Raw genomic sequence first — 21,092 nt, forward strand, 5'->3', positions numbered from 1 at the left:
GGGGTGGGGGAGGCGTGGGGGCGGGGTGGAGGAGGCGTGGGGGCGGGGTGGAGGAGGCGTGGGGTGGGGGAGGCGTGGGGGCGGGGTGGGGGGGCGTGGGGGCGGGGTGGGGGGGCGTGGGGGCGGGGTGGGGGAGGCGTGGGGGCGGGGTGGAGGAGGCGTGGGGGCGGGGTGGGGGGGCGTGGGGGCGGGGTGGGGGAGGCGTGGGGGCGGGGTGGGGGAGGCGTGGGGGCGGGGTGGGGGGGGCGTGGGGGCGGGGTGGGGGGGCGTGGGGGCGGGGTGGGGGAGGCGTGGGGGCGGGGTGGAGGAGGCGTGGGGGCGGGGTGGAGGAGGCGTGGGGTGGGGGAGGCGTGGGGGCGGGGTGGGGGGGGCGTGGGGGCGGGGTGGGGGGGCGTGGGGGCGGGGTGGGGGAGGCGTGGGGGCGGGGTGGAGGAGGCGTGGGGAGGCGTGGGGGCGGGGTGGGGGGGGCGTGGGGGCGGGGCGTGGGGAGGAGTGGGGGCGGGTGGGGAAGTGACGTCACGGGGCCAGCCACAAGAAAACCCAAAACCACGTGGGGGTGTTTCCGGGCCCAGTGCAGGCGTCGAGGGCATCAGCAGCAGCGCCGCCCCCCCCCACGTCTCCAGCAGCGCGCCCCGCGTCACCTGACGAGCAGTGGCACGCGTGAGACGCCGTGCAGGTCGTGCAGACACCGTGCTCGCAGCAAGACGATGAGTGGACTCGCTGCTTGGAGATTCGCCTCCTACGCGGCTCCCAGCCGTGGTCCGTATCTCTCTCCCTTGACGTTTACGCAACAACACACTTCGCTTTTGGTGGACGCAAGCGCTGTACTCGAGGGTGCACCTAGCCTGGCACACGGTGACGACAACCCACCGCTGGGATGCAGCGTAAACTCGACAACACTGCGGGCCCAATAAGTAAAACCGAGGTGAATAGGGGGCGACGTTTCGGGCAATGAACCTTGTCCGTAATAAAGAGCGGAACAGGAGAAGCAGGAGACGTGAAAGGCCACGCGATGTTTCTTAGGAGCTGTGGAGGTCATGTTCACAAGATCGCCGTGATGACATTTTGTGTTATCTTGAGAAGGCGTTGCAGTCAATCGTCCTAAGAATTAATCAGTCCGTGTGATGCTGCGTTGGCAATCTGTCTCTGTCTCTCGTGTTTCCCTCGTATACTTAGAATAAAAATAGGCGTTTAGAGTACTTGTCCACTACAGTATTATACATTGCCACGTGATGATAAGCCCACGAAGTCGAGCTGTCGTTTGTGATCGCCAGGCGGCTTGCTGAGACGGAGCTAAACTCGCAGCCTCGCCACCCAGTTCACATGTGCAGCGTCGTGACGCACACGAACAGAAGCCGCCTTCAGGAGGACGACGACGAGGAGCCGTGAGGGTGGTCCTCAAGGCCGTGCGGTTAATCCTGTGTCTCGTCCGTCTCGTGTCTCCATCTTGACATTGGGGGGGGGCACTTGCCTCCGTCTCCCTCCAGTGTCGCTGCCCCTTCGGGCCACGGCGGCCTCCACTCGGGAGACACGTGACGACTTGCATGGAAGGAGCTAAATGACCTGTGACCCCCCCCCCCCCCGAGAGGACCATTCACCAGAGGTGTGGACTCGAGTCATGTGACTTGGACTCGAGTCAGACTCGAGTCATGAATTTGATGACTTGCGACTCGACTTGGACTTGCACAACAATGACTTTGTCCCACCTCTGCCATTCACCGTGGAGATGGAGCGCTCCAAACTCGCCCGTGCAAGTGCGAGCTTTGTAGTCGTCGTTCTTGCATGTCGAGACGGCGAACGATGTCCTGGTGGGGGGAGGGAGGCCTTCGTCATCCAGCAGTGGATTGCGCGCTGGTGGAAGTTGATGCCACCGGAGAGACGCAGCAGCGGCGATGGTTGTTGTGTTGATGGTTGTTGTGTTGATGGTTGTTGTGTTGATGGTTGTTGTGTTGATGGTTGTTGTGTTGATGGTTGTTGTGTTGATGGTTGTTGTGTTCATGGTTGTTGTGTTCATGGTTGTTGTGTTCATGGTTGTTGTGTTGATGGTTGTTGTGTTGATGGTTGTTGTGTTGATGGAGGCCGCGCTGATTTGTGGCGGCGGCGGCGAGAGAGTAAACTTTTGACAAAATACCGGCAAAAGGTCAAAGACCCGCATGCTCTTAATGGCCAGCGGTCATCGATACTTTTCGTAGGTGCCGGGTGAGCCGGTGGTGGGCACTCCACGTTACTATGTCGAGGACCAAGCAGGGCACGCCTGAGAAGGAATGGCGCCGCTGTTAAAAAGCTCAAATCGCGCTGTGTCATCGTGACCGGAGGAATTGGCGCGGTGCCCAGGAGATGTTGACTACCTCGCCTGGTCTGCAGGAGGTCCTGGGTTTGATCCCGACCCTGACGCCTGCTGCTGTATATTTGGAGTTTGCGTGTCTCATCATCATCTCGGTGGCTAGGAGATGTTAACTCCCTCACCTGGTCTGCAGGAGGTCCTGGGTTTGATCCCGACCCTGACGCCTGCTGCTGTATATTTGGAGTTTGCGTGTCTCATCATCATCACTGTGGCTAGGAGATGTTGACTACCTCGCCTGGTCTGCAGGAGGTCCTGGGTTTGATCCCGACCCTGACGCCTGCTGCTGTATATTTGGAGTTTGCGTGTCTCATCATCATCACTGTGGCTAGGAGATGTTAACTACCTCGCCTGGTCTGCAGGAGGTCCTGGGTTTGATCCCAACCCTGACGCCTGCTGCTGTATATTTGGAGTTTGCGTGTCTCATCACCATCACGGTGGCTAGCAGATGTTAACTCCCTCACCTGGTCTGCAGGAGGTCCTGGGTTTGATCCCGACCCTGACGCCTGCTGCTGTATATTTGGAGTCTGCGTGTCTCTCTCATCATCATCTCGGTGGCTAGGAGATGTTAACTACCTCGCCTGGTATGCAGGAGGTCCTGGGTTTGATTCCGACCCTGGCGCCTGCTGCTGTATATTTGCGTTTCTCTCTCCCTGTGGTCGCGTGGATTTTTCTCCGGCTCCTCTGGCGTTTTCCCCCTCCACGTTTAGAATCGACGTGCGTTTACAGGCATTTGGCTGCTATAAATCTCCACACGACAGGTCACTTCTAAAAAATTCGCTATATCTGTCAGCGGGCGTTACCTGGGCAAATAAAAAAAGTTCCTGGGTGCTACTGGCTAACGGCACCTCAACAGTCTGTGAAGATTTCACGGGGGGAGATATTTTGTCTGCTGCCCGTCCCACGCAGGGCTGCTGGGCGCTCGCTCTGCCCGGCTGCACGGCGCCGCCGGGCGACTCCGCCAGCAGCAGCAGCCGCCACCGGGAGGTGCCAGGTCCGTGAAGCAGGCGCTCTACAACGACCCCAACTACATCCCCAAGCGTCCCGCCAACAACCCCATGAAGACCGTTGGCTGGGCCTGGTACGAGTACGCGGCCACTTAAGTGACTCATATTTTAACCGGTCCTCCGCTAATTGGAGGTGCGGTGTAAGTTGAACTTCTTTCGCACCGTACGTAGCCAACCGTGCTAATCGGAGGTGCGGGGGAAGTACGACAAACTAAAACAGTTTAACACGTAGCAGGCTTTCGCGACCAATATTATTCATAATCAACGTTTTTGGGTTTAGATCGCGTTATTTATAAATGTGTCGTAACCCTCCACCACCCGACACGGCCAATCGTGAAACCACAACATTTACAAATTGTAAATGTTGTGGTTTCACGCTTCAACACACCGGTGGGCTAAAGCAGTGAACTATTTGTCTTTTGTCAACGTGACACTTTTTTACTGATTGGCCGTGTCGGGTGGTGGAGGGTTACGACACATTTATAAATAACGCAAACTAAAACACAAAAAGCAGTTTTAAATAAATGAGTTTCCAATCTCGTACCTGGTGCGGTGTGTATAAAACATCAGCATGGGAGACGAAAGCGACCGGTTTATTTTCTGCCAGCGTCCAGATTGCCGGAGACGTGCTTGCTTCGCTCTGCCACGCAAGCCCCAAGTGTCGTGTACTCGACTCGGCCCTGAACGAGTAGCTGGCGCGGTGTGTTGACATCGCCACTGGGGAGACAAAGGCGGCCGGCCGGGCGTGGTGCTGGCCACCCCCCCCTAGTGTGCCATGCTGCCCTTCATTGGTGCTACTCGCCAACTTGCCCCAAACAGCTCGTTAAAAGGCTACGCGGGGGGTGATCTTTCATCTTTGTTAGCGTGTGATGGCGGGTGCGCGCCCCCGTGTGCGTGCCTCTGCACAGGCTGATCGGGATGCCAGTCGGCGTGACGCTCTTCATCCTCGCCAAGGGCCAGGTGGAGCGGAACCGAGCGAAGCAGCTAAGCGTGCGCCGCCGCATGCAGCTGGCCAACGAGGAGGAGGACGTGGGGGCCGCGGAGACGCGGTAGCACGTCGGGGCAGCACGTCGGGGCCGAGCCGGCACCACCGGCAGTGGGCACCTCCGCCGCTCCGCCTTTGGAATGGAACGCCAAGGGCCACCGCCGCTGCTACCGCGGGGGTTTCCGCGGACGTGCTGCAGCGCAGCCCTCCGATGTGTTTTCTGGGTCGTACCGCGTGGCGTTCGCTACGGCGTTCGCCGTTTTGCTCCCACGTGCCAGGAGCTGAATTGAGCTCCACGCGCCGGGGAACCTCGTGGCACCGGTGGTTGCACCGCCAACGATGTTTTTTTTATTTACCGTGTTTGTTATCAGCGGTTTCCTTTAACCTCGGCTATATGAAATATAGTCCCTTTGATACGCGCTAAATATTGCCTCTATCACAAGGGCGACCTGGGTTATATGAAGATGAAATGCTGCCTTGTTCATGTACAGCCATCTGTCAATCCATTGCTGGATGAGGGCTTCAGTGTGCCATGCGGGTCATCTCGTGTTTTTTTTCACCATACTTCACGCTCGTCAGAACGGGTTTATAAAAGGTGGCAAACACAGTACAATGATGGATTTTGCCTCAACCACACATCACGTAGACCCCCCCAAGAGCGTCGAGACCAGCATATCATGGTTTGGTTCTGGCTTGGTTAGGTAAATCACCCATGCTAGCTCGGCACGGATGTACCAGTGGAAAAGGAGTTTTTCAGACAACCTGCGCAGGTGCCGCATATTCTCAGGTTCGCAATGCATTGTAATTTATATAACTACATGAGCCGCCCACTGTGGTCTTCGCACCTGATAGGCTCAGTGATGTCACCTTGACTCTGTTTAAGACCGAGACGGGAAGACTTCCGTCACAATTCTGGCAAATCGCCCAATGAAGCTGGTTATTGTAATCGCCAGAGAAACGTTACAGCACTCAAAGTGTAAATGTTTTGTTAACACTCCCGACACACCGGGTGTGTGCTGAAGTAGTAATCAGCATGTTTTGTTTACGTAACAAACCTTACCGATTGGCTGTCAAATAATAGTCGTGGGTTAGCGACATTTATATTTACACGATCTAAACCCAAAAAATACTACCCCGTATTTATTAGTGAGATTACTTTAAAACATGACCGCCACCTCGAGACACGACTTCACACCTCGAGACCTCCCAGTTGTTGTCGCTCGCCGTCTGGATTGTGCTCGGCTAACATCACGGCCCAGCTCTTTGTAGCCGTTGGCCATCCGTGAATCGTCCTCCCGTGGTGGATGGGGCGCCCTGTATCGTTAAAACCGCCTGCAGCATTCTTGTCGAGCCCGGCTGTGCGAATAAACAGGACTTTTTAAAAATGCTGGCGCGCAATGTTTGGTTGTTACGAATGTGTGCAGAAAAAAAATATTCTATGTCGGACGTTGTGCAGAGAAACTGCTGTTCTTGCTGCACAGTGGCGAGATATTAACTACCTTGCCTGGTATGCAAGTCGTGGAGTTCGATCCCGACGCCTCTATTATATTTGGAGTCGACACGTTCTCTCCCCGTGGTCACATGGATTTTTCTCCGGTCTCTTCCCTCCACATTTAGAAACGCACGTTTTAAATTATTTGTCTGCTGTAAATTTCCACAAGCCACTTTGTTGAGCTGTCATTTGTGATCACCAGGTGGCTTCTGAAAAAGAGCTACACAGCTCAGTGAAGACTTAACTGTTAAAATAAAAATATTAGTGTTTGCGTTGTGATGCGCAGAACAGGAGCCATGTTCAATAGGACGGGAGAAGCGGTGGCCAGAGCACCAAAGCTTCGAGGCCCGTGTTGGTGGCTCTCTCAAGACGTGTACGTTGCCACGCGATTCTGTGTTGTCTGTCTCTTGTGTACATCTTTTCATGGGGTCACTTCCTCTTGTCTCCTTAACAATCGGTGTCTGTTGGTCTCGAATAGTCGCAAAAGTGTTCACTGCGGTATAAACCCGTTTCCACGTCCGTCTTTCATGCTGTGTCTGGGATCCCCCCTCCCTCCCGCTCAATGCAAAGCCCCAATTAGCATTGAGACAACGCTGCCTCTGCAGGAGACTCAAATACAGGGTGTTTCAAACAGATGGACCCGATTTGAAATTGCTATATCTCTGCAACCACGAACCGCCCATGAATGAAACTCTTACCACTTGAAAGGGCGGGGCATAGAGAGGGCGGGGCATAGAGAGGGCGGGGCATAGAGTTTCAGATGATTACAGCTAGATGCCTCTTGGCCCCCAAGATCACCCCCAGACATCACCACACCCGGCGACTGTTTCGTGTGGGGACACGTCAAAGACCGTGTTTTTGTGCCACAATTAGCGACTAATCTGGATGACCTCAAAACAGAATCACGGCAGCGGTGACTTCAGTGGAAGACACTTTGAGAGGCGTTTGGGATGAATTCAACTATCGTCTCGATGTTGTCCGTACAGCAGGTGGAGGGCACATAGAGCATTTATAAAATGGCTAGTAAAACTTGATAACTCGTTAAACCGTTTGTAACTTTGTGTAATTGTAACATGTTGCCATCGTGAAATATACTGCTTTGAAATTGGGTCCGTCTTTTTGAAACCCCCTGTACATCCTTTATTCCTAATCCTCTCGTCCAGTGGTGGAACTGCATCATGTACACACGCCATACGCCTGAAGGACGAGACGAGGGCTTGTCCAAGCAACAGCAGCGTCATCAGTCCCAGTTCTTCGTTCACCATCGTCTCGAAACAGTCTCCGGACCCCGGCAGGACGTCTCCCAGGAACGATTGTCATCTTCATGATTGTCATCTTCATCATTGACTCAAGGGACCCCCCCCCCCCTTCCGTGCGTGGAGGATCGATTCACCATCTCCAGGCAGTCTCCAGGCAGTCACCGGGGCTTCTGCAGAACGTGGTCCCGGGAACGATCGCCATCTTCCTCTTCCTGATCGTCTCACCCAAGGACCACCCCCACCACCCCCACACCTCCGCATTCTAGAGGATCGATTTGTTTGTCCAGCGAGGCTGTCCAGGGGATCCTCGGTGGATGCGGCCACGATCCTCCAGCAACTCCTCCAAGGCGATCCTAAACCTTCCGTGGCATTTCTCGTCGTTCTCTTCGCTGCAAGCCGATTGCCCGCGATTCACAGTCGCAAACCCCCCTCCCGTGTTAGCAATCCCACCTTGTGATCGCTGCCAACGCTCTTGGCCGTCTTAGGGACAAGGCAAGGAAAGAGGCCACGCGCGGGACGTTTACAGAACCAAACATATTTAATAGAGACATGTGGGAATGCTCATTAAGCCATCATCCGGAATTTCCTATTCAAAACGCACACGGACACCGTCCCCCCCCCCCCCCGACCCGACGCGGTAAAACGGGATAAAAACGCAACGTGAGATTCGTTTAAAATGTGCTTAACCGACGACAGTTCATCTAAAAACTTCATGGATGCAAAACAAATTAAAAGTAAAACGACACAGTACTCCATAGTAATCATGATACAAACATTGACCCATGTTGCACGCGGTGACTTAAAAAAAAAGCGACACATTTGTTATTATAAACACAGCCAGGCGCGCGTGGTGGCTTACCTAACTAGGTTAAAAAGTTCCGACGCTCCCGACGTTTTGCCGAGTTTGGGAAATCCTCTTAACGGATGCCGAGACGACGGCGCGAGCCGTTTTCACGCTACCAGCTGGTCGTTTAGGACAGGAGGGTAGAGAGACGGGGGGGGGGGGTGTTGTGGGATGGGTTCGGGTCCTTTTCATTAAATAAAGTGATGCGTCGTCGTTATAGTTATTATGGACTTGTAGCTATTTCTTTTACTTACAGAGTTATTTACGGGGAACGCCCACGCCACCAGGCAGGGGAGCAAGATGGGTTTGCGCGCAGGAGCAGAGATCCGCACGCAAAGTGGTGTGGTGGGAGGTGGTGTGGTGGGAGGCGGAGGTGGGAGAAGGGGGGGTGGGGGAGAAGGGGGGGTGGGGGACAGGGGGGGTAGGAGACGCAAGCTTGGATTTACGTTGAGGGAGGGATGCGTGGGATGAGAGAAAGCACGCGGATTAGTTACAGGTTACTTACCTGATTAAAACTGTTAGGAACAGCAGTTGGTGGTGGTGGTGGGGGGTTGCACAGGACACGTTAGAAGGAACGATGGCCGATGATGGTCGAGAATCATACAAGAGGGGGGAGCGGGCGGGCCAAGGAATGCAACGCGCCACAAGAGCACGCCCGCCAAAAGAGATGGAGCGATGAAATCGGCGCGCGTGAAGGTTTCTAGGCAGATTGTTGCATCGCAGGATAGTGTGAAGGCCACGGTGGCGGCGGCTTGGGGAGGGGCCTTTATCCAGCAGTGGACCAACCGTGGCCGACGATGCACATGATGGCTTGACAAGACTGGAGGATCTACATCATTAGACCTCCTTTGCCACTACCAAAATATACCAAAATATAATAAGAGGGGTTTTCCCCTTTTTTTCTGGCAACCCAAACTGAAACCCTTTTTTACAAGGATTCATGTCTGCATTAACCACAATGCTTGCAGTCAAATGCAAACAAAAAACACACTATGATAATATATGCATTGTCCTTGAAACTGATTGGTCCACACCAAGGGATGGCTTTCTTTTGAGCCTCGACCCAATTGGTGCTCGACCAGAGGACGCCAAAAGGCGTAAAAAAGGGTTTCAGTTTTGTTGCCAGAAAAAGGGGAAAACCCCTATTTTTTAAGACTGGAGGACTCCGAGAGAAGCCGATGGCCGCCACTCAGTGATGGAATGTCAGCTTGAAACCGATTTAAAAGGGAGCGAGCGGAGAGGTGAGCGAGGAAGGAAAGGGATGGCAACTCCATCTACTCCGATCGACCGATGCGTCTTGGGGTCGTTACGCGAGTACAGGCGGTCGCCGGGTTACGGAAGGGTTAGAGGTTCACGGGAGATATCCGTAACCCGAATTTTCCGTACGTCGGAAAGTGAATACTTTCCCCCCCAAAATCAACGATAGAATCCCATAGCCGGAAATAGTCTCCCCCCTACCGTTTTCTCTCAGTGCTGCATCACGCTGTCGTCCGTTTTCTATCGCGATCTTTACCGTATCGCTGAACGTACGCTCTGCGCTCCCTATGATTCTTGAATTTAATCGAATATCTTACCCTAAAACTACCCACAATGACACTCATGGAACATATACTGCACTGTGTCCAATTGTTTATGAATACCACGAAGCATAGAAAACATGATTTATGAGAGCATCGGATTTCCCGAAGTCTTCCGTAACACGGGGACTGCCTGTAGTTCGGCACAAGGCTGTCGGGAACAGAGAGCAAGATCCGGGAGGCGTGGGAGCGAAAACGGAACAATTGCATTTCTCTCGAGAAGCTTCCAAAGCAATGGGAGCAAAACGTCAGACATCGGCCGTGCGTAACGACGCACGGCGCGACTCGGCACAAACTACTCCTGAACAATCCCCACCAATTTCATTGTGTGTGTGTGTGTATATATTATACACTTTTTTTGGACGGGTCAGGGTTGGTGGGGGTGGTGGGGATGGGGGTGAGGGGGGCGAGGGGGGTGAGGGGCCGGTGCGACGGGCACCGCACACAGCGCCGCAGAACGGCACACCGCGCCACCGAGCGCGCCACAGAGCGCGCCACCGAGCGGGACACAGCGGCACACAGCGGCACACCGACATCCTCGTACGAGACGTACAACCAACCACGGCAACACACACGCAAACGTTCGGGGAGTATGAAACAAAAATATAAAAAAATGAAACAAACGTAAAAAGGGAACCTTCAAAAGACAAAACCCCCGCACGCGCACATGGAGATGTCCTCACACATGCTGATGTCGTCACCACCACCACCACCCATTCCTGGCACTGCCTCATGGCGCCAACATCGTCACTCGTAAAAAAAAAAATCTCAGGGCTGCGCGAGAGGAGAGACAAAAATCAACAGAGACATGCGAGACGTTGGCTACGGCACGGCCAAGGGGCGCGTGAGAGAGAACTCCGCCGACGGGCAATTCACAATCACCGGCTCTCACATCCAAGGACGTCTAAGGAATTAGCATCATGCAGATTCGATCCATTCACTTTCACCGAGATCTGTTCGATCGGAGATATATGGTTCATTCGTTTTCATCGAGATCCGACTGATCTTAGATTTTTTTCCTATTAATTTGATTTCATATACAGTACAGCTATTCATTTAGAAATCGATTCAACCCATTCACTTTCACCGAGATCTGTTTGATCGGAGATATCCGGTTCATTCATTTTCATCGAGATCCGATTGATCGTTACTTTCAATGTGATTCAATTTGACATGTTACTCTTCATTCATGAAGGACCAAAGTAATTTTTGCAACTTCTTCTTTCGTACGGCAGGAGGGGAAAAGGAGCGCCACACCGATGGTGGCGTTTGATGTTTGGGGGACTTCACCTCACTTCGCAGGCGCGGTATGGCGATTCACTTCCACCTAGCTATGAATTCATTTAAAGATCAACTCATTCAATTTGGATAAATATTAATTCACAATATCTATTTCATTCACCTTCGCAGCGCTGTACCGCAGGGGATGCTTCCAACGTAATCGACATCGCTACGCATGTACGTGCGCTGGAGGTAGCTGGTATGAAGCCCCAAGTGATAGCAGAAACAATATGCGTGGCCCCCCATTCGCAATCCATTGCTGAATGAGGAGAGCTTCCCCACACCGTGTGTGCTGGGGGGGGGGGCTATCTGGCATACTTCACCCCGCTGGTCCATTGCAACACATAGGTGCGGGGGAGGAGCGTAGGCGTTGGGAGCGGAGTAGAGTACAACGGCGGATTTTACTGCACTGCCCCACACCCCCCACTCCGGCTCCGAACGTAGCCTTGACAAAGAGTTAACAATTAAGTTGTTAAATATATCCATATATTTCATTAGTTGCTTGTACAAAAAGGTGGCCACTTTCGGTGCAAATGAGAGAAGCAACAGAGATCGCGATCACTTGACAGCAACAGAAGAAGTTGAATTGATTCACTCGGGGAAAAGCCACACGACCGCCTGAAGAGTCCGCAGACCGTTTATTTGTTTTTCAGGAGACTCCTGTGAGACTGGGGTGTTTTTGGCCAATCATCAATTAGTTACACTCTGCATGTTGGCTATCAGCTATGGGAGGAAATCGGAGAACCCCAGCGGAGGAAACCCCATGCAGGATTACGCAAACTTCGGCTGCCGATGAAAGTGAACGGCGATAAACCGTCACACGTCCCACAGAGCTAAGCCGAGCGGTGCAATCGGAGGTGGTGCACGAAGCTCTCAACGAAACACACTCGGAATGTGGCCCCACCGCTCGCCATCGCTTGCACAGCGGCAGACGAGAGCGCCGCTTCGTGGGCAAGTCAATGGCGGTTTGTCCTGCGGATCAGACTCGTCGCCGCCGTCGCCATAAGAACGTGGAACTTCCATCAATGGCTTGGGGGGGGGGGCTGTAAACGGGAGATGAACGCCAATGCCTCAATCCTCATTTGAGCGCAGATTATCAGACTGACGTTTGTTTGACGCAAGTGGATGGGCGGTGATGGCGCCGTGTGCGAGGGCTCTCACCTCCTCTCCGCGGTGCCACGAGTCGGACAGCCGAGGTGCTCGGAACGCAGACGAGCTCCCCGCGTGCGCGAAACCGAGCAGCCGTGCGCACATACACAGGCAGGCAGGCGGACGGACGGAGAGCCAGGGGAAAAAAAGAGGAGTAGAAGGAGAGTCGTGGGCAGCCACGGGATAAGCGAAGAGGGTTTTCACACAAAAATAATTGTTTTGCAAGCTTCTCCCAACGATATTGCACGTGTGCAATATCGTTGTCACATGCCAGACGAAGCGGGCTACCGTTGGGGAACCCTCGCAGAGTGCTGCCATGTGGCCGCTTGTCGGAGAGCTGGCCGCAAAACTGTACGACTTCGGTGAGGTCCCTCCAGGAGGTCTTCATCATCCACATCAGGCAGCAAAACCCGTTTATTTGTATGCTCTGCGCTGCGAGTTCGTCGCATGGAAAGCGGGCGATGTTTTACACTTTTCTGAGCCGGGCCAAAGCCGAATTAAGTGACGAATCATAATTTTCCGATGATGGGGGGGGGTGGACTTAATTTTTGGCGCCGTCAATCGTGACTCAGCGGCCTGGCGGTGGCGCGTTCGCTTGTTGCAGAACTTCACGGTTGGAATCAAGTGGCCCGCCCTGGTTATTACTGCGGTTGTGGTGGTGCTGCACATTTAGACGCGGTAATAACACCACCACGCGCCATCTGCTTTGCAGCGCGCAGGAGTCAAAAGTCCACATTAAAAAAAACTTAAAATCTTATGCCGTAAATTACGCAACTGGGGCCGATACTACATAAGCGACCGTCGCCCGTCCTGGCAGACTTAATGTCCCGGGTCACTCTTGCTAATGAGACTGCACCTCGTTCTCTCGAGTGCTCAACTGGTTAAACAAAATAAAAAAAACTGGAACCTGGCTTCGAACCCAAGGTGCGTGTGAGAGCGGCGGCTGCCACACGAGGACGGCTCTGCAGTAAGTCAAAACGCTGGCCATGGCTAGCGGTGCGCTGTGGGACACACGGCACGGGGGTTCAACCTGCACCCTGCAGTTCGGCGGACTGGCCGTGGGCTCTCAATTAATCTCTCCGCCTTCCTCTTTCCCCATCTCCACCCAGCAGCTCGCTGGTGTATGACGTATACCCCAGGCTCCGACGTGAATGTGAACACAAACACCACCCGCGACTATAACCCCAACACTAATTTAAACACGATTATAATTAGAACTCTCAAACCCTCATCCCAATTATATCCCAATCTCCAAACGTAACTGGAGCTGCTAACGCTAACCCGAACATTCACCCCCACCGTACTATATCCCTAACATTAACGATAACCCTGACTCTTATTGTAGCACGAACCATGACAACAAACTCCAACCCCAACACGTATTATGCTTCCCAAAACCACTCGCCTAACCCTCAACCAAACTCTATCCCGAACATGAATCCATCTCTAAACCGTAACACGCATCCAATCTCTACACCCTAACACTAATCCAATCACTAATACTGCTGGCTGAACCCACACACACACGCAATCACTCACGCTCACACCTCGTCCTGAAACCAAACCCCAACCCCATTGGCGCGGCGCAACATCACGCTGGCACGCGCACACACACACATCTTCTCCCTCCATCACCCGGATTTATAATAATATCTTTTTGCAAAAAGGACATCAACGAGTGGACTGGCACCCGCCAATCTCTCCCGGACGAACACTTGGCTGGGCGGGCGAGGTGGGCGGTGGGGGGAGGGTGATGGACGCGGGAGGGGGGTCCCACGTCTCAGCCCAAGAAGTCATCGTCGTTGTCGTCGTCGTCCGAGGCCTCGCAGTACTTCACCTGCTTGCGCGCGCGCCCCGGGCGCTCCCTCTGCTGGGCGCCCCTCGACGAGCCGCCCCCCTTGGCTCCGGCTCCCGCTCCCTTGGGCCCGGCCCCCACCCCGTCGTCGCTGTCCACGCCTGCTGAGCCCTCGTCGTCCGACACGGCCGCCTTCTTGCCCTTCTGTGGTCGGCGAGACGACACGCCAAGGTCCATCGTGTTACAGTCCGCGGCGCCGACACGATTTGACGATGAGCAGCGTGTCGGTGTTATGGGTGTGTGCCCGGTGTTTGTTGCTCGTGGTGGTGTGTTTCACCGTGGTGTCAGGGCGCGTGTCGTGCGTGTTAATGGTGTAGAGCGTTCAGGGCATGTATCGTGTGTGTTCACGGTATATAGAGCGTTGCAGCGGTAATGGCGAGCATGTGGCGATCATAGTCACGGCTACAGGTGGTAACGGCTGCCTCACCTTGCTGCCTCCGGAGGCCCCTCTCCCGGCCTTGCCAGTCGCCGCGGGGAGAGCGGTGGCGGCCTTGGGCGTCACCTTCTTCTGCGGGCTGTACTCCCCGTCAGACTTCTCCGAGTCGGAGGCAGCCACCTTCCTCTTCCTGCTGCCGCCACCCTTGCCTGCCGCGGGGCGGAGACGCAGGGGAAGTGGAGTCGGAGGCAGCGGTGAGACGCAGGGAGGTACACACGTGCGGAGACACAAGGGGCACGTGGATGAACAGCGGGGCCCACGGGGACTAGCGGAGATCCGCAGGGACACACGCAGGGGACACGCGGGAGACACGAGGCTTGCCGGACGGGTGCTCACCCTTGGCGGCCTGCGCCGGCTTGCGCGAGGAGGCGACCTCGTCGCTGTCGTTGTCCGAGTCCAAGCTCAGCGGCTTCTTGGACTTGGCGCTGGGCTTCTTCTTGGCTTTGTCTCCTGACCGGGATAAATAAGTCAAATAAATAAACCCGCCGTGTTAATAGACGCGGCAACGCAACGCGTGACGGGGAGTGTGCGGCACGGCCAAGCCACGCTCGAGGGAGATAGGAGACACTGTGAAGCCGACTCTGAGGGCAGGGCGTAAAGACGACGGGTAATGACGATTTCCCCAGGGCTGTTCCAATCATTTTGAATCGGATCCCCGACGAACACGTACACAGCGGCATCAAGTCCACCACCACTTGTAAGAGGTGAGTCAATTCAGTCATTCCCCACCTCACCCCTTCCCTCGCTCCACCCTCACCGTTTTTCATTCATTCCCCACCTCTCCCCCCCTATCCACCCCCCACCCTCACCATCCTTGGCGGCCTGGGACTGTTTTTTCGACGCGGCCGGCTTCTTGGCGTGGGAGGTGGCGGCGGCAGCGGCGGGCGGCTTGGTGGAGGCGAGCGACGAGATGAGGGGGGTGGCCGTGCTTGCAGGTTTCTCGTCGTCGCTGCTCAACGCTGCCGGTGAGGAGGGGGGCAGGGTGGTGGCGGGGGGGAGGGCGACGAACGGAGGAGCAGAGCTCACGACTCGATACAGGATGAGGCAAAGATCGCACTGGACAGCCTCAACAGACTGTTGGGGCGAGTGTTGTTAAGCAAGAAGCACCTATGAAGAAGGCCGGCATGGCACGGCACACGAGGCGACCAGCACCCACGCGTGGACGCCCTTGTCTCCCGAGTAAGCGACGCTTCCACACCGCACACCGCACCAGGTAGTGGGTACGTTGCTGCCCGCCGCTGTCTCGATGCACAAAGCCGCCCCCTCCCACGCACCCCTCCCGCCCCCCCCCCCCCCGGCACGCCACGGGACCTCAGTCAGCGGTCGATGTCCGAAGTGGATTACGAGCCCACACAGGACCGGCGCCAGTCCCCCGTCGTGGTCACCCCCGCGGACGCACAGAGCGTACACGATCCACCCCCCCGGGGCACCGCAACGGCAACTTAAGAGCAGCCTTTGCCGATGCCGTCTTAAGTAAGAGGTTTCGCGACCGTCCTCTGCCGACTAGGCGTGACGAACGAATGTAGCCGTCGACCGATCGATCTCAAGAGTTTGATGATTGAACTCTGTTGTGGACGGAGTGATGCGGTGGGCACTGCTGCGCTACCGGGCTTGGCGGGGCTGCTGGTCGTGGCGGAAGCGGCGGGCGCCTGCGGCGGGTGAGAGGGGGTGCCCATCACCTCGTCCCAGTCGAACTCCGTCGACTTCCAGCCCTTGCGAGGCTCCGGCGCCCGCCTACGGCACACACCGTGGTCACCGTTATTGTTGCTGCTGCACTCGTTAAAGCTGCCACCATCGATATCGTCGTCATCGCCAAGGAGTCATAAACCATCATCACGCAAACTCTCCGGTCATCCTCGCAGCAGCAGCGTTTTTGGTTCAGCCATAGAACAAAAACGATCACAGCATCAAGCGCTTTCAGATGCATTTCCGCGGCCGTCTGGAACGCTCTTCGTTCCGATATTAGGAAGCCTCTGCAGCTATGCACTTTTAAATCTATATTGAAAACTAATTTCTTTAGAACTACTTTCTATGTTTAGTTTGTGGTCCTTCCCTGCACCATCGATTAGCACGGTTGGCTACGTACGGTGCGAAAGAAGTTCAACATACATATACATACATTACCAGTATCATGGTTGTCACCATAACCAACCATCAGAATCACCACCAAAACCAAAGGTCCCACATATAGCCTAAACAGACTGTTGGGGAAAGTGCTGTTAGTAAGCATTTTTGTAGGCTCGTACAGCACACGAGGGGGTGGGTTGGCCAGCACCACGCCCGGCCGCTTTTGTCTCCCGAGAGGCGATGTTTACACTCTGCACCAGGTACTGATTTGAGGCCGAGTCGACCTAGGGGAAGCCCAGAACCGGTCCAGACAACCGTCACTGGTGTTAGCCGTGAGCGGGAATCGAACTCGGGTCGCCGGGTCTGTAGCGTAGCGCGCTAACCACTACGCCACCTCTCCCCACAGAATCATCACCGCTACCACCACCACCACCACAGGACACATGCAGCCATCTCGGCGCACGCTCTTACCGATCGACGGCCTCTTTGGCCTTGGTCGGCGGAGGAGGTGGAGGCAGAGTGACGTCGTCCTCGTCCTCCTTGTCAGAGAAGTCGAAGGAGGAGGTCTTCTTCTTGGCCACGGGGCTTGGGGGGGACTTGGAGCGCACCCTCCGCGGGGGGCTGCTCACCACCTCGTCCTCGTCCTCGTCATCCCCGTCCGAGAAATCAAACGTGAACTTCTTGGGCGTCATCGCTTCACAGGGGGGCGGGGGGGGGGGGGCAGGTGGTACAGAGAAGGGGGGTAAGCAAGGACCGTATAGCCATTACAGATTGTTGGGGCAAGTGCTGTTAGTGAGCACCTTTGAAGGCCGGCACAGCCACACGAGGGGGTGGTAAGCGGCCAGCACCACGCCCGGCGAACTTTGTTTCCCCAGTGGCGATGTTTACACAACACACCAGGTACTTATTTGAGGCTAAGTCGACCTAGGGGAGGCCCAGGACCAGTTCAGATAATTGTCACTGGTGTTGGCCGTGAGCGGGAATCGAACTCAGGTGATTCGTAGTGCAGCGCGCTAACCGCTATACGACTGCTCCCCACCAAGTAAGGACACACACACCGACACGTATGTACAAAAGACAAAGACCCCCCAAATAGCCTTAACAGACTGTAGGGGCAAGTGCTGTTAGCGAGCACCTATAAAAGCCGGAACGGTACACGAGGTGGGTGGCCAGAACCACGCCCGACCGCCTTTGTCTCTCCAGTGGCGATATTTACACTCAGCACCAGGTACTCATTTGAAGCTGAGTCGACCTAGGGGAGGCCCAGGACCGGTTCAGATAATCGTCACTGGGTATTGGCCATGAGCGGGAATTGAACCCGGGTCGCTGGGTTCATAGCGCAGCACGCTAACCGCTACACTACTGCTACCCACTATGGACACACACACATCCACACACCGACAAGTATGGACACACACACAGACAGAAGACATGAATTAGTTTTTGAGCGACAGAGGGAGGAGGGGGGCAAGGAAAGACATGGACACAACGTGGGGGGGGTGCAGGGAGACGGCAACACATGAAATGGGTAAATACAAAACTACGCCGGGACGAATTCAGGAGGAGACCACGAACGAAGAGGCGGTTACCGGCAGCCCGGCGTGGGACGTTCTCCCGCGGCACGAGGCCGATGCTCGTGTCGTCCGCATCGCTCACGGATTTGTCTTCCAGGTCATCGCTCCCGTCCGAGTCCGACCACGGGTTCCTCTTGGGCTTCTTGGACGACGTTCCCTTGCGCGCCGACTTACTGCCTGCAGCACGGCAACGGCACGGCAAAGCACGGCATCGACACGGCACAGCACGGCACAGCACGGCAACGGCACGGCACAGCAGCGCGCGCCGTACCCCCCCCCGTCCCCCTTCGTTTACAATAGTCACAGCGGTCGCCCACGCTTAGACACCGCATGCACACTCACACACCGCACACACACCCACGCACCGCACGCACACCCACACACCGCATACACACTCACACACCGCACGCACACCCACACACCGCATACACACTCACACACCGCACGCACACCCACACACCGCACGCACACCCACACACCGCATACACACTCACACACCGCATGCACACTCACACACCGCACGCAAGCACACATACCACACGAACACTCACCGCACGTGCACACACTCACGCAAACCGCATGCACACTCACACACCGCACGCAAGCACACACCCGCACAAACACTCACCGCACGCGCACACACTCATGCAAGCCGCATGCACACTCACACACCGCACGCACACTCACACACCGCACGCAAGCACACACACCACACACACACTCACACACTGCATACACTCACACACCGCACGCAAGTACACACACAGCACAAACACTCACCGCACGCGCACTCACTCATGCAAGCCGCATGCACACTCACACACCGCACGCACACTCACACACCGCACGCAAGCACACACACCACACACACACTCACACACCGCATACACTCACACACCGCACGCAAGTACACATACAGCACAAACACTCACCGCACGCCCACTCACTCATGCAAGCCGCATGCACACTCACACACCGCACGCACAATCACACACCGCACGCACACTCACACACCACACGCACAGCGTATATACACTACACGCGTACACACACACCGTATGTACGCACACCGCACGCGTACACACACACAGCGGTAGCGCGGTCACCGCTAGTTACAGAGATTTGTATGAACCCTAACAATAAGCAACGCCTGCTTTGCTGAGGAAGGTTAACGACGCCGTGACACTTCGCCGCTCTCGTTTAACAAAAAGTCTCTTTTTCTTGTTCCCTTCATAAGCACCAGAGACCAGGACAGCAGAGACTGAGAGAAAACATCCTTTATTGCCACGACAGGCGCGCAAGAGGAAGACAGCCTCACGGGTGAACGTAAAACCTTATCCAACAGTCGATAAAGAGGATGGCCAATTAAGCCGATGCAATTCTTCGCATAACCATTCAGTGCGACAGTAGTACCCTATTGCTTTGTACAAGTATGCACGCTTACAAATAAATAAATATAGCGCCTTTAATTCAATGAAACCTCGCCACGTCTCGGACAGACTTAGTGGGGTAAGGCTCTGCACATCTGGCTAAGAATCCCATGGAGATAGAGATGTGCATGAATGCACATTACCACAGTATGCGGCAGGCCTTAAGTATCAACTTGAGATAATGACAGCCATAAGTTACTTAGACATCAAGCAACTTAACACACACACCAGTGTATACGAATTGCACACGGTGTATTTCCTGACTGCTCGGAAAATTCATAATGCCGTACCAGAACTTCGTGTGATTCTGGGTTTAAGCCATCGGCCACCACCACCAGCACCACCCCCCGCTAAGTTCTCAGCGCACCGCCACTTTGATCGCCGACAAAGCCGCGTGCGCCAGGTGCAGGCATCGCCGCGGTGGAACCAGGGCCACGCCACTCGTCCCGAAAGGCGGTGCCCGGCGGCACGGCCCCACCGGCATGGCGGCGGCGGCGGCGCTCGCTGGCCGGGCGAGCGAGCCGCGGCTAGCGGTCGAGTAGGATCGGAGCGGAAAGAGCGCGAAGGGAAACAAACCGGGCTCGGACTTGTCCGCTTTGGGAGCCCGCTTGGCGGTGCGCCGGACCAGCGGCCGGGACTCAGAGTCTTCGCCGCCGCCGCCGCCACCGTCCTCGCCAGGTTCCATCTTGACCGGCGTTCCATCGACGCCCTCCGTCTGCCAAACACAAAAACGTCCACAAAGTGTCTCCCTGACCAGGGTCCTCATGATGTTTATTGCAGCGCAGACTCCAACTATTGTGATTCACTCTTTTGTCTCTTTGGCCCTCTCTGTGCATTGTGGCCTTAGTCAATTTAGATTTGGGAGTGGGTAGGGGGTGGCGGGTGGTGGGTTGGGCAGAGTGCCAGGGACCAGTGGTCTTGATTGGTGGGTGGGGGGGACGCCCTACCAACAACATTGACGACCACCGGCTTACCACTCGGAAGAACCAGTGCGGCGCGAAAGCGCGGGTGGTGCAGGAGTGAAGCCCTCACCTTGACCTTTTTGCGGCCCAACTTCTTGCTGGCCTCGGCCTTCATGGCAAGCGTGACCTGCGGCACGACGCGGCGGCCGTACGGGGACGGCTGCGTCTCCTCCAGCTGCAGGCGCTTCATCTTGGGCTTGCCCACCTTGCCCTTGACGGCCTTGGTGGACATGCCACTCACCTCGTCCTCGCGCTCCTGGGCCTCCACTCGCTGTCGCCCACGGAGCGAGGGGGGTGCAGGGGGGGGCAGGAGCAAGGGAGGATGGCGGGCAGTGGGAGGAGGGCGAAAGCGCGGCACGAGCAATTATTTGAAGAGGGCATCTCGGAGCGATGACGACTACGATCCCCGAGCCGTAGTGAACAACGTCACAATGGGGGCACCGCAGTGGCGAGATGTGAAGTACCTCGCCGGGTAAGCAGGTCAGGGGTTCGATCCCCAACCTTGATAACTGCTGTATATTTGGAGTTTGCGAGTCCATTTCACCGTGGTCGCTTGGATTGTTCTCAGAGTCCTCCAGTTTTTCCCTCCATATTTAGAAACATGACTTTAGAGTATTTGGCAGCTATTAATTTTCACGTGATAAGCCACTTCGTTGAGCTATCATTTGTGGCCAGGTCGCGTCTGAAAAAACAGGTAAATAGTTCAGTGGGCCTTATCTGGTAAAATAAAAAAGTTTAGTTTTTTAGTTTATCTGATAAATAATTATGATAGTGATGATGTCCTTTCCCCAGGCCAAGCCTCACTTGAGTGTCAAGACTCGTTTCCGGAAGAG

The 21,092-nt window shown here is 55.5% G+C and overlaps 2 protein-coding genes and 1 long non-coding RNA gene across 4 annotated transcripts in view; 2 read left to right on the forward strand and 1 right to left on the reverse strand.

Moving 5' to 3' along the window:
- The first annotated feature begins 542 nt into the window (after nucleotides 1-542).
- On the forward strand, nucleotides 543-5,720 carry LOC144736689 (uncharacterized). The gene is made up of 3 exons (XM_078619287.1): nucleotides 543-759; nucleotides 3,251-3,422; nucleotides 4,257-5,720. The coding sequence occupies exons 1-3, from the start codon at nucleotides 708-710 to the stop codon at nucleotides 4,399-4,401; spliced, it is 369 nt and encodes a 122-aa protein (XP_078475413.1). The 5' UTR covers nucleotides 543-707; the 3' UTR covers nucleotides 4,402-5,720.
- A 1,883-nt stretch (nucleotides 5,721-7,603) lies between these two features.
- LOC144736688 (DNA topoisomerase 2-alpha-like) overlaps nucleotides 7,604-21,092 on the reverse strand; it is a 56,496-nt gene continuing 43,007 nt past the window's right edge. The window contains exons 28-36 of one of the 2 annotated variants that reach the window (XM_078619286.1): nucleotides 20,330-20,530; nucleotides 19,874-20,012; nucleotides 17,883-18,044; nucleotides 16,765-16,987; nucleotides 15,833-15,960; nucleotides 15,036-15,185; nucleotides 14,563-14,676; nucleotides 14,218-14,375; nucleotides 7,604-13,934 (exon numbers count right to left, since the gene is read on the reverse strand). In XM_078619286.1, the coding sequence (XP_078475412.1) occupies nucleotides 13,716-13,934; nucleotides 14,218-14,375; nucleotides 14,563-14,676; nucleotides 15,036-15,185; nucleotides 15,833-15,960; nucleotides 16,765-16,987; nucleotides 17,883-18,044; nucleotides 19,874-20,012; nucleotides 20,330-20,530 (1,494 nt within the window). In that variant the 3' untranslated portion in view covers nucleotides 7,604-13,715. Of the gene's footprint in view, nucleotides 13,935-14,217; nucleotides 14,376-14,562; nucleotides 14,677-15,035; nucleotides 15,186-15,832; nucleotides 15,994-16,764; nucleotides 16,988-17,882; nucleotides 18,045-19,873; nucleotides 20,013-20,329; nucleotides 20,531-21,092 lie in introns of both variants that reach the window. The other variant, XM_078619285.1, reaches the window with a different exon arrangement.
- Nucleotides 13,692-19,586, forward strand: LOC144736690 (uncharacterized). Its single transcript, XR_013588800.1, has 3 exons — nucleotides 13,692-15,405; nucleotides 16,700-16,965; nucleotides 17,965-19,586. It is a non-coding gene; the product is annotated as an uncharacterized LOC144736690 (long non-coding RNA).

Source organism: Lampetra planeri, chromosome 62, assembly GCF_965212315.1.
Source record: "Lampetra planeri chromosome 62, kcLamPlan1.2.h2, whole genome shotgun sequence".
Lineage (NCBI taxonomy): Eukaryota > Metazoa > Chordata > Hyperoartia > Petromyzontiformes > Petromyzontidae > Lampetra > Lampetra planeri.

Coding starts and splice junctions, on each gene's coding strand:
- LOC144736689 (XM_078619287.1), top strand. CDS start 708: ATGAGTGGACTCGCTGCTTGGAGATTCGCCTCCTACGCGGCTCCCAGC. Junction 760..3,250: donor CTACGCGGCTCCCAGCCGTG/GTCCGTATCTCT, acceptor CGTCCCACGCAG/GGCTGCTGGGCGCTCGCTCT. Junction 3,423..4,256: donor AAGACCGTTGGCTGGGCCTG/GTACGAGTACGC, acceptor GCCTCTGCACAG/GCTGATCGGGATGCCAGTCG.